General features: G+C 40.0%; 2 protein-coding genes across 3 annotated transcripts; both read right to left on the bottom strand.

Annotated features, from left to right (window-relative positions):
- Positions 1-827: 827 nt before the first annotated feature.
- Positions 828-3,431, bottom strand: LOC111793916 (stress response protein NST1). The gene is made up of 4 exons (XM_023675993.1): positions 2,826-3,431; positions 2,132-2,245; positions 1,716-2,003; positions 828-1,374 (listed from the first exon to the last, which is right to left on the bottom strand). The coding sequence occupies exons 1-4, from the start codon at positions 3,381-3,383 to the stop codon at positions 1,174-1,176; spliced, it is 1,161 nt and encodes a 386-aa protein (XP_023531761.1). The 5' UTR covers positions 3,384-3,431; the 3' UTR covers positions 828-1,173.
- A 435-nt stretch (positions 3,432-3,866) lies between these two features.
- LOC111792691 (DDT domain-containing protein DDR4-like) lies at positions 3,867-11,036 on the bottom strand. Of its 2 annotated transcripts, none has more exons than XM_023674243.1 (12): positions 10,072-11,036; positions 9,875-9,985; positions 7,692-7,778; positions 7,543-7,580; positions 7,383-7,464; positions 6,824-6,930; positions 6,556-6,712; positions 5,895-5,987; positions 5,653-5,776; positions 5,329-5,371; positions 5,053-5,241; positions 3,867-4,970 (listed from the first exon to the last, which is right to left on the bottom strand). In XM_023674243.1, the coding sequence occupies exons 1-12, from the start codon at positions 10,471-10,473 to the stop codon at positions 4,217-4,219; spliced, it is 2,187 nt and encodes a 728-aa protein (XP_023530011.1). In that variant the 5' UTR covers positions 10,474-11,036; the 3' UTR covers positions 3,867-4,216. The 2 variants fall into 2 exon arrangements, with proteins under 2 accessions (XP_023530011.1, XP_023530010.1); XM_023674242.1 differs by having other exon boundaries at positions 3,867-4,976; positions 10,072-11,035.
- Positions 11,037-12,050: the final 1,014 nt, after the last annotated feature.

Below are 12,050 nucleotides of genomic sequence, written 5' to 3'. Positions count from 1 at the left end.
GCGCTGGAGTGAAGTTTGATGGGAAGCCATGGATTTGTGAGATATGATGGAGGTGGGTGGGTGTGTTGTCATGTGGGTTACATATGGACTGCTGATGGTCAATCTAACTTGCTTCTACGTACAGACACAGGCCTTTGACCACTTACTTTATTTGTTGTTTCTGTACTCTTTTCCAGTCTCGGTTTCGAATCTCTATCGCTTCAATATTCCTACTTTTAACCCACTTAATTAATTTACAACGGAGGCAACACCGTTTGAGATGGCATGTTTAAGATAAAGACCTGTAAGATCTCGTAAGTATTCCTTTTTCCTTACAGAATCTCATAAACAAGTATGAACATTAAGGATCAATGAAGAATCTCATAAACAAGTATGAACATTAAGGATCAATGATGGCCAGTCCCCCATCCGGCCATCTAAATGATGGCCAGTCCCCCATCCGGCCATCTAAAGTGATTCTTACTATGTCATAAAATTTACTAATTTTTAACATGAAACCAATACGATGAGATTTAACTAATAGCTCAAGATATTGTCCTCTTTGGATTTTTCCTTTCGAGCTCCTCCTTAAGGTTTTGAAAATGCGTCTCTTAGGGAGAAGGACGGACTTGGCTTGTTATAAATGGTATTAAAGCTAGACATCGGGCGGTGTGCCAACAAGGATGCTGAGCCCCAAAAGAAGGGAGGTGGATTTTGAGATCCCACATCGGTTGGGGAGGAGAACGTAACATTATTTATAAGGATGTGGAAACCTTTTCGTAGTAGATGAAAAACCTGAATGGAAAAACCCAAAGAGGATGATATATGCCGACACATTATGAAAAATCTTCAAGAAATGGCTAAGCTTCAATCAAAACTGCAACATGAACAAGTATGGTTGAGACAAAGGTCATACAGTCCTACTGAAATTCCTAATGTATACAAAGTTAACTCGTTTATCTCTTTTCCAGTTTTGCACAACTGATATACTGAACAAGAACACAAGAACATTGGTAGGACGACACTAGAGTTATCCCAAATATCAACATGCAGCTGGGTACAATCATCAAACCTAATTTTCACAAGACTATAGCTATACATCATGAAACTAGTCTTAGAACTCACTTTGCGCTGCTGAACCAGGAAAGTCGAGAATCACAACGAACTCATCAATGCAAATTACAGAGACGACCTCTAACTCCATGGGCTAGGCTGCCGAGCATCTCTGAGAACTGAGGTGCCCCCAGATGCTGCAGGAGAAGGTGAGGATGCAATGTAATTGGTTCCAGATACAGACACTGTGGGCAGGTTTGGAGGAAGCCCTGATTGCCCAGTCGGAGGAAGGCACGATGGACTCCCAGATACGCTAAAATTTCCTCGGGATGGATGTGAGCTCTGCAAATGTAATGTTATTTTATCTTCGTCTCAGGCATAAACAAAAGGACATGGTACAATTTAAAATTCTGGTACATTTTCTCAGTGGACATCGATGTTGACTACATACCCAACCCACTAAAGAACCACCAAGAACTCTGAAAACTGATACTTTTATGCAATTTTGATAGGAAAGCGAAAGAAGTTCCACAGACAAGCAATCACAATGAATTCTCAAGGCACTATTGAATGTCATTGATGTACCCCCTAATCCCCCAAATAAAGTAAACATAACAAGTATAGTGCTCACAAACTCATATAAAACTCAACTAAATTCACACAAGTCATGTGACAGCAATTACCATATATGATTGGATGTGGGCAGGCCTTCTAAGAGGAGACTCTGAAGAAGGTGACATACTGCTATTCTGAAGCATCTGACGAGAAAGAACATTATGGTTCAAAAGGTCATCAGCTTCTCCACCTTCAGTATCTCCATTAGCATTCACTTCAGAGCCTACTCTAGGAGCAAGCTGCCTGGTCATTGATCCTGTATCGGCCGAGGCATCCACTTGAAGGGAAGCCGAAGGGCGAATTGCTGTCCCTTGCACACTACTACGCCTTTTTAATTCTTCTTCCACATGCAAGATCTGCCAACCAACACCAAGAACATGATCTAGTTCACTTTCCAATCCCATAGGAACGTATGGGGTTTTATTTTAGCGCAGAAGGGCGGGGGCAAGAGCGAGGAGGTAAGGTGAAAGGATCAGGAATATACCTGTTTTAACACTTGCACAAGATTATGTTTCTTTTCATTCAAAACGTTTAACTTCTCCTCGACTTCCCTTTTCCTGTTCTCCTTGTCATCCAACAAATCTTCCTCCTTGTTTGTCTAGCACAGTAATACATACTAATGAACAATGCAAAAAGAAAGAAATGCTGAAGAGAAAAAAGAGAAGGAAAAGAAAAATCCGAGTGTTCTGTTGAGGCTTGAGATCCATATCGATAACAAGCTTGAAAGTTCTTCCTTCAATGCCACCGTTAAAGACAACAAGAACTCTTTTTAAGTATGCCACAATCTTTATTTTACTTCAATTGTTCTTATCATTCTTCTTTCAACAAGAAAGAAGGCTCTAAAAAATTTACAACCTTAGCATACAATTTGCATTAGTTATCTCAAAACATTCCTAAATTTCTGAAAGCCTCGTTAAGTAATCATCCTTCATTTTCCAATTTCTGAAGAATAAGTTGACAACTGTGGATGTTACAGAAATAACTCTCCAAGTAAACATTTTGTTGAACCTAATCACAACCGCACCTAAATTCAGAAAGAACCAAATAAACTTTCTCAACCGGCCATTAAATTGGAATAGGTTAGATCAATGGGATTTCAAAACACAGAACATATGCAAAATGAAATAGCAACAAAAAAGAAAAAAATGAAAATCTAAAGAGTTGGTCATAATCAATACCTCTTTGTTAGGGTTTTCTAATACAGCAGGATTTTCATCTTTTGCATGCGCACCACCATTTTCCACTGGATCAGAACCTTGCTCGTTAAAACAAGGTCTCGAGCCATTCACAGAATCAAACCCATCAGCCGATTTTGCCATACAGTCATCACCATTGTCCGACTTCTTCCTCTCCTTGACATCCGCAGAAGGTCTTTCACCGCCAACACTAACCCTTTCAGTTTCCAATGGAACCTCAGGCGCCGACCCGTTAGTTCTGGGTCCTTCACCGTCTGGTTTAATTGAAGAATTGGAATTAAGATTAGGGTCAGGGGAAGTAGAAACTTTGGCCGGCGAAGAAGAGGTGGTGGCGAGGAGACGAGAGAGGGCTTTCGAACGACGCTGCAAAAGGGATTTGAAGTCTCTAACAGAGATGTTGTGGGTGGGCATAAGCCACCGACGAGGAACATCGGGGACCCTGTGGAGGTTCCCTCTGTAAAGGGAAATGGCCACCATGGATTCTTCTCGAGCCGTGCTGCTCGGCGTCGGATCCCGTTTGCGACCTCCCTCCGATTTCATAAATTTACAAATTTTCACTAAGCCAAAGTCATAAATAAGCGAAACCCTTTTATCCCAAAAAGAAAGAACTAAAGAAAATTGTCCCTATGGCAGCGACTCGACCACCAACTCATTTATTTTAATTTTTAAAACTTATTTTCAAATAGTTAAAATTATTTTTGCTGAATTAAAATGGATAGGATCTCATAATCCATCCCCTTCAGTGGCCTAACGTCCTCACTGACACACCGTCCATCCCCTTCAAGGGCCTAGCGTCCTCACTGACACACACCGTCCATCCCCTTCAAGGGCCTAGCGTCCTCAATGACACACCATCTAGTGTCTACCCCTTCGAAGTTTAACGTTCTCCTTGACACACCAGAGTCGATGTGCACTCTTCTTCAAGGCTCAGTGTTCCAACTAACACATAGACATACAAGAAAAGTGGAGGGATGATGAGAATAAGGTAATGATTTGAGGGAGGATGGGTGCATGAACAATATGTGTAGCAGAATAGATAGAGGTTATACATCTAAAAGCCAACTCTTTGGGTTACAATATTAGTGAAAAGGTTATTGTACAGGGATGGGTAAAACTATAGAAACACCAAACAAATTCGCCTTCCCCATCTATTGTTGGGTTTTCATTCAATGTGGACATTACTAAAAAATGGCCTCCCTAATCTATCGACTCATCATCATCATCATCATCCTTTACGCGACTGCTTGATTTAGCCTGGGGAACAACTCCGACGCTAATATCTTCTGCAGCCTTACCACAAAATTTATAGTTTACTATCGTACACTCAAATTCGAACTATAGCGATTGCTATTAACCAAGCAAAATGAATGATACTAGGACTCATCCGAATCATCTTTCATGTCTGTGGTCGGGGCATCGTCGAAACCAGAGCCTGGAGCAAGTTCATTTAGATCAAGAAACTGTGTTTTTCTTGCGTCATCGGTTTCATCTTGATCTGGGCCATTCGATTTTTCGGGAGGAGGATTTTGCTCCTCTACGTTCTCTGCATAATCTTCTTCATCAGGTTGATCAACTTTCATTTCTTGGTCCTTCTCTTCTTCTTCTTCGTCGTCCTCCTCGTTATCAGACCCTCCTCGACTTTCAACCGAATAATCCCCGTTCTCACTAGCATCAGTGTGCTCATCTGATGCACTAGTCTTTTTATCATTGTTATTCTCTGGTTCAGATTCTGAAAGATCGTACTGCCCATAATTTATTTTGCTTCGAGTAGCCCTTTTACTACGTCTCAGACCTGATTGAATCTCACCAACAGACCGTAGCTTCGTTCCCCTCCGTGTACGTCCTCGCATTCTTTTTACTTTTCGTGGCCGGTCGCTGTCATCACTAATGCTAAAGGATTCTTCTTCCTCTTCCTCCTCCTCTTCCTCGTTATCTTCTTCATAGTGATACTCCTCGTCTCCTTCGGAACTGCTGGATGTTTTCCTCCTCTGCTTGCGTTTTCGTAGATACTCCTCATCATACACAGCTTCACCAACTATGTCATCGTCACTGTCGAAGTCTGCATCGTTATCTGACAACGCTTCCACATAATCCTTTTCTGAATACCGTTGTGGCCTTTGTCTCCGTCTATTGCTAAATGTTCGATCAACAAATAAGAACCTGAAAATACTTGAAGGTAAGAGAAACACAAAGCTCACGTTTTCTATACCTGCGATCCAACTGTTCGGACATATGGTCTTCATCGGCATCGTCGTAATCAGGTGACTTGGGAGATAGTGCACTGAAATTGGAGTTTTGAGATGCATACGACGGACCGCTCCATTTTCCATTCGCAGAAGGTTCAAGCTTTACAACATCTTCTTTTCTATCATTAGGTTCTGGGGATGGCGCCTTACGCCTGAGATAAGAGTAAGCGTAAGGTAATGCAAGATAAAGATATTATATATGGCCTAGAAAGATGATCATGTAGATACTAAATTCATACTTGGTCGTCTTGATAGCCTCGTTGATCGATCGGTCATAATCATCTGCAAGATGATTTTAACATTCAATTATAATGCAAATGTTAATCGTTTCGACGAGAGATTGCAGAATTACTTATTGATATGAGGTGGAGGTTTCAAATCTATGACATCTTAGAGGAAGTAGAGATGCCATAAGCACTGAATTGCTCGTGTTGATAGCAAACGAAAAAGAATAGCGATGAAAGTCACTTATTCTGCACTTCTCTCCACAGATTCTTCACCTCACACAAAAATAATAGCTACAAGAAAATGGAAGAACGAAAACGAAACAAAAATTTGCATACCAAATGTATAAGTGACGGGTTTTCTGTCACGAAGCGAGCGTCCAGGAGCGAGCGCATCCACAAGTGCAAAACTATCCAAGAGAAGAGCTTGTCTATGCTGTTTTTTCAGCAACTTTTCTTTTCTCTGATAAAGAAGTTAAGTGGAGAAGATAAGCAAGAATGTTTATTATGTGCAAAGCCAATAATGAGACTAAAAGGGCAACACGTCAGCAAGGTATTTTCATAACGGACAAACCGAGCACCTTGTGAACCTTCTCGATCTCAGGAAGCATGTCCACCTTCAACTTTTTGCCAAGTGAAGCCTCTGAACGATTTTTACTTGTAAAAAGCTTTTCCTGCACAATCATACAGACAAGTTCTAACAAGAGTTTGTTTAAAGTAACAACGATACGGCTAAATATAAGAAAATTGCTTGAGAATTTCTAGATCCTACTTTGTCAAGTGATCCATTGCCCGCACGGGCCACAGTCGTCCATAAACTTATTGAACGAGGATAGAACAAAAGAGCTAAATGATTCAGACAGGTTCTATAACATTAAGTTATTGTCTTTTTGAATTGTACTTGTTCCAAATAAGAGCAAAAATGGCCCACTATGGATGGTTAATGCCACCTACTGTTTCCCTACTTTATCAACACAACATTAACGTTCAGAAATATGATTTCGATCCATATAAACGTATATTTAACTAATTGGATTGAATTCGGAACGATCTTCTATAAAAACGTTCTTTAACATAATGTCGGATGACTTCTTACATCCAAGAAATTCTAACATGTTATATTTGAATAGTCAATTAAAAGACGGAAACCACAGATTAAGAAAACAGTTTTCGTTCGGGGGAGGGGATATGAAGTGTTTTCCATGAGATGCATATGCTGGGGTGAACGGTATAGCAACTCACCGACACATCTTGAAATTCATCAAAATTGGTTGCAACTGTTTCCCACTGGTATATTGTAGAAGGAAGGACTTGTGAACCTTTGGCCTTGGGTTTTTTCAACTCGACTTTCCTAATCTCACGGTACAAACGATGACCAATAATGGGATCATCCTCATACCTGCAATAACAATTGCCACATAGTCGACACACAATAAACGTATTGAAGAAGTCGGGATATTTTATACCGTTAAAAATGCCACAACATGAAGAGGTTAAAAGAAAACTATACCAGAAATGAGTTCCATGTGAATCTCCACCAATTCGTTCTTTGCGAAACGCTGAAAGTTGAACTCCATGCTTTAGTGAATTTTCAATGTAGCTGCGGATATCTTCTTGCTGCAACGAACAATTTATCTCTTGTTCAACTTCAGTAGTTCTAAAAATATATACCGACTATAGGACGAACACGTTAAATACAAATGAACCCAACATTACATACAGTGAGATGATGCAGGAAATATAGGATCAGCGAACAATAAATGATCAAAAGAGCAAAAAGTGATTAACATTGCTTTAAATCCTGATCATTTGAGGGCTTAGAGAAAAGGGCAATGAAGTGAAGGATTAGAAAGTCGATTGACACGGTTCTCAAGAGAGCTCACACTCTGGACCTACCTTGTTGCCTGTAGGATGTTGCCTACTGGCAGTATAGAGAACAAAGTCTAAAGCAATAAAACACTTGTACACGAATAAAGAAATGTCGCTCGGTACTGTCAAACACTACGTCAACTTCACGAAGGCAATTGTATTGTAACCAGAAAATTTGGTACTTTTTGAGAAGACGGTACCTCAACACGAATGTCGCATAGTGCTTTCAAGATAACCACACGCATCCCAGGATCAAGATTTTTATAAACTTCAATTTCAACTCTGAAAACTCATAATGATTAGGCACATAAGAATGAAGAACATTTTTAGATATGGGACATGAAATCTCTGGGCACTCACCCATGTGAAGCAACAATAGGCAGATCCCCTTCAGCAACCTGCATATACAAACCAAGGATCAGGAGTCAGATTGGAAGCTAGAACTGTGGGATTCCATCACAGCCACGATACAGGAATATATGGATAAATATGAAAAATATGGACGATACCCAGTGCCACCAGTCTCGCAGCTTTCTGCACAATACAGTCACCCATGTATCCCGAGTAAGGGCCATTCTTGTAATAGGAGGAATTGCCTGAAAAACACACAAAATATATGTCACACGGAGCCGATTATGGTTATTATATAGCACTAATAACGTGTGTGAGTTTCTTGTTGGGAGAAAAGGAAACGCATTCTCAAATGAACTAGCAACATATTTAAAGCCTGCATCAGAAGTCCTTGTAACAAAGTTAACATGGAGATGAACTATGCAACTCGACCTAAGGATCAAATATTGCAGAAAACAAGTCGCAAAAGTAAAACAAAAAGGTAAAATTTTCAGATTGAAGTAATGTGATGCTTAATAAAGAAAATATGTACAGCCCATAATTTTCATAAATCGACAGATTCAACTGTTCTGAGCGACGAGGATGAATTATAGACCATCCTAAACGACTACATAAGAAACGGCATGAAAATTAAAGTTCATTCCTTTTGATGGTGGGGGATTTGAACACAAGATATGAAAGAAGAGTTTTAAAGATGTACGCTAATGGGCCATGAGTGCAACTTCAACAACTAAAGTTCATTTCTAAAACTCAAAACCAGAACGAGAGAATAAAGCTTAATTAACTTTATAGGAAGGGAGCTAAATGTTGAAATATAACCTAGTGGCCAACAAGAAGGGAAAAGGTAGATTTCACCTCACAAATTACAACTTCTATGAACAAGTTATTAATTGGCATTGCTTACCACCCAAGGCAACTGCTTTTCATCAATTATTTAATGGGGGGGAAACCCACACTGCCCACCGCTAAAAGACATTGTCCTCTTCGGGCTTTTCCTTTCGGGCTTCCCCTTAAGGTTTTAAAACACGTTGGTTAAGAAGAGGTTTCCACACTCTTATAATGAATGCTTGGTTCCCCTCTCCAACTGATGTAAGATCTCACAATCCACCCCCTTGGAGTCCAGCATCTTCACTGGCACACCACCTGATGTTTGGCTCTAATACCATTTGTAACAGCCCAAGTTCACCACTAGCAGATACTGTTCTCTTTGGGCATTCCCTTTCGAACTTTCCCTCAAAGTTTTAAAACGCGTCTATTAGGGAGAGGTTTCCACACTCTTATGATGAATGCTTGGTTCCCCTATCCAACCGATGTAGGATCTCACAATCCACCCCCCCCCCCCCCCCCCCCCCNGGCACACCACCCGGTGTCTAGCTCTAATATCATTTGTAACAGCCTGAGCTCACCACTAGCAGATAAGGAATACTTTTTAAAACACGTCTGTTAGAGAAAGGTTTTCACACTCTTATGAGGAATGTTTTGTTCCCCTCTCCAACCAATGTGTGGGATCTAGCAAACAATCGGACAAAACACACTCAAAGAAAAGTTTCATATGTCCACATGATGCTCCAATTCTTCAATCTCCAAAAATTTGAGAAGCTCTAATCCTTCAAAACATCAGAAGTGTAGCAACAAAAATAGGATGATTGGTCCTCTACAGCACATATCCATCCCAACAGTCTCAAAATATTCAGACTTAGCAGGCACAAGAGAGCATTTTAGCCTATTCATAAGAATAAAAGCAATCACCAAATCAAACGAAACGTTGATCATCCAAAAGAAAATACCGAAACCTTAGCCCCTGTCTAATAAAAACACTTACATTTGCAAAATATTAATGTTCATCATCAACAGTTCAAATACATACAGCTAAAACGCAACTCTTTATTGCAAAGCTTAGAAAACTTGAAGCTTCACACAGAAGTACAATTAAAGATGAGAGAATCTTAAAGCAACACTAAGCAAGTATCTTTTGAAAAGAGGGAATTCTACGCAACTCTAAGAAGGAAAGCGAAGCATCTCTAAGCAATATGCATAAGTTTTTTACCGAGGAGAACCTGTTATTGAATAACTAATTATTGATCACAGAACTGTGAAGTTTCTCGAGCTTCAAACCTAAACAAGATGCAACTCTTAGATGAGAAAGGAACAAATCCAGTAAACTTCTCTTTCAAATAAATACTTGGCTTCAGAAACTAACACTAAGAACTCCCACCAAAAAAGTAATGACCATAAGTGGAGCAACAGAAAGTAAGCTAAGTTAGAATGATGAGCAAAATGTGGATAACCCGTTGCCTTTTCCAATCAGCATAAACTTTCCAGTTTAAATTCAAGTTCCAACCTTGAGTAATGGAATGTGTATGTCACTCAAAGTGTCGTTGGGTGTAATCAAGGCTGTCTCAAACTCCTCCACCGTGAATTCATTATGAATATTCAATAGTGGCCTGAAGACCTGCACCTCGCAAAAGAAAGAATTAAAGTCTCAAACGCCAACAATATGCAAATTTTGATGAGGAAGACATACCCCACAAAACTTACATGCAAGAAATTAAGTACGGACGCCAGTTCCCACTTCGACCGAAGATTCCAACGTGGTAACTGTGAGGGCGAAGGCTCCTCAACCAGAGGGGTCACGATCTTGCTGCATTGCTGCTGCTGTGGCGACTCTTCGGTTGGCTGCTCCTTTTTAGGCTTCGGCTTGCGCTCGACCACTGACTGAGCAGCCAATAGCCGCTCGGCAGCACGAAGGGTGCAAGCCCGAGAGGGTCGGTTTCTCCTCGTGGTGGGTTGTTCGGATATAGTGGTGGTGGTGGGCTCGTTCTCGAGAATAAGGTCATGGTTAGCCGTGGTGGGGTTGGGGTTGTCGATGTGGGAAAGGGGCTCAGGGGAGGATCGGTCAGAAGGGATCGGAGGAGGAGGAGGAGGAGAATCCAGCGTCATAGTGGGCGAGATCACGAACAACAAAGCAAGTTAAAGCAGGAAGATTACATGTAAAAGAAGCCCAGTTGGGAAATTTTGCATTAGAAACAGGAATGAATTAGTAACCAAACCAACAAAAAGGGTTAGTTTTATTTGTTAACTGAGAAAGCAGGAGAGCAAAGACGAAGATGGAGGACCAAAGGTCCAAACCATCATTCAAGAAAGAAGAGTTAGGTTTTTGAATATCTATATTGTTTCTTAATCCTTCTTTCCCCCACTTTATATGACTACAAATTGGGGGAAATTTTGAACCAGAGAACAAACAGAAGAATGGAGGAAAGGAAGATACGAAGAGAGAGAGAGAGAGGTAGAGAGAGAAATTGAAGGGCTGAACCAAAAACACTACCTGGAAATTGGACACACAGCCTTTGGGGTTTAATTTTAACCTTTCAGTAAAATTCTTCTCCTTAATCAGTATCTCAAACAATCCCCTTTAATAAATATACTCATAAAGATTGAATTTTTATGTTGAACACCAGGAGCCAACCATTTAAGTTTGTTGTCAGGACGTAAAAGAAAAGGGGAAATGAGATAATTTTAGGGTTTTTTCCTCTCCCCCCCCCCCCCCCCNAATGTCCTTTCTTCTTCACCCATCAAACTTGTTCATCCAACAAAGCTAAAGACTTGGGCTTTCCTCTTCTTTTAAAAAGAGAAAAGAATAGAAACCCATTTCATTTTTTCTCTCTCACAGATTACTGAATATCATTTACAAAGAATTCAATGGTCAATGAGGATTTTTGTGGGGTTTTTTTTGGCAGTATTAGGTTAGCTTAGCACTGCTAATTAAGGAGTTCAGTTGCTTAATCACCCTTCTAATGATCTAAATCAGTCAACTTTCTGCTATATTGTGGCTCTAGTTTTTTAAATCAAAAGAGATCTGAGTTTACTTGAGCGTGCTTAATTTAATATGCATTTGTTTTGAAGATTCTTCCTTTTATGTTGGAATTATATTTGCTTCAATATGGAAAGTTCTCTTGTAGCAGTCAGATTTTGATGTTTCTCCATTTACAGTTTTTAAATTCCATTGGGATTTGATCATGGAGGGCAGTGAAATCCCAGTACCCACAATTTGAATGATGTTTGTTCTACTTTGTTAACGGCTTAAGCTCACTACTAATAGATATTACTCTCGATTAGGAAGAGTTTTTCACACCCTGCTTCATTTTTCTCCTCAACCGATGTAGGATCTCACAATCCATCCAATCCAGTATCCTCACAATCCATCTCTCTTTAGAGCTCAGCATCCTAGCTAGTACTTATTCATCTCTCCGATCAACTTGAGATTTCACATGGTTTAATATCCCTTTCGTACCCATCAACCCAGGAAATGAAATTAAAATGCCATTTTCAGGATCAATGGACAAGGCCACCTGTGATGGATCCAATCAAATCAATGCAGATGCATATTGGTTTGAACCTGTCTGTTTGCAATCAAACTTTCTCACTTTTACATCTCTACAATTGTTGATCAGAGCAATTTTATTATAAATCTCTTTTTCTTTTTCTGTTCAATTATTTTTTGTGGTTCAGAGTTATTT

Source organism: Cucurbita pepo, chromosome LG04 (genome assembly GCF_002806865.2).
Source record: "Cucurbita pepo subsp. pepo cultivar mu-cu-16 chromosome LG04, ASM280686v2, whole genome shotgun sequence".
NCBI classification, from domain to species: domain Eukaryota; kingdom Viridiplantae; phylum Streptophyta; class Magnoliopsida; order Cucurbitales; family Cucurbitaceae; genus Cucurbita; species Cucurbita pepo.
This window is presented reverse-complemented; position numbering and strand designations above follow the sequence as displayed.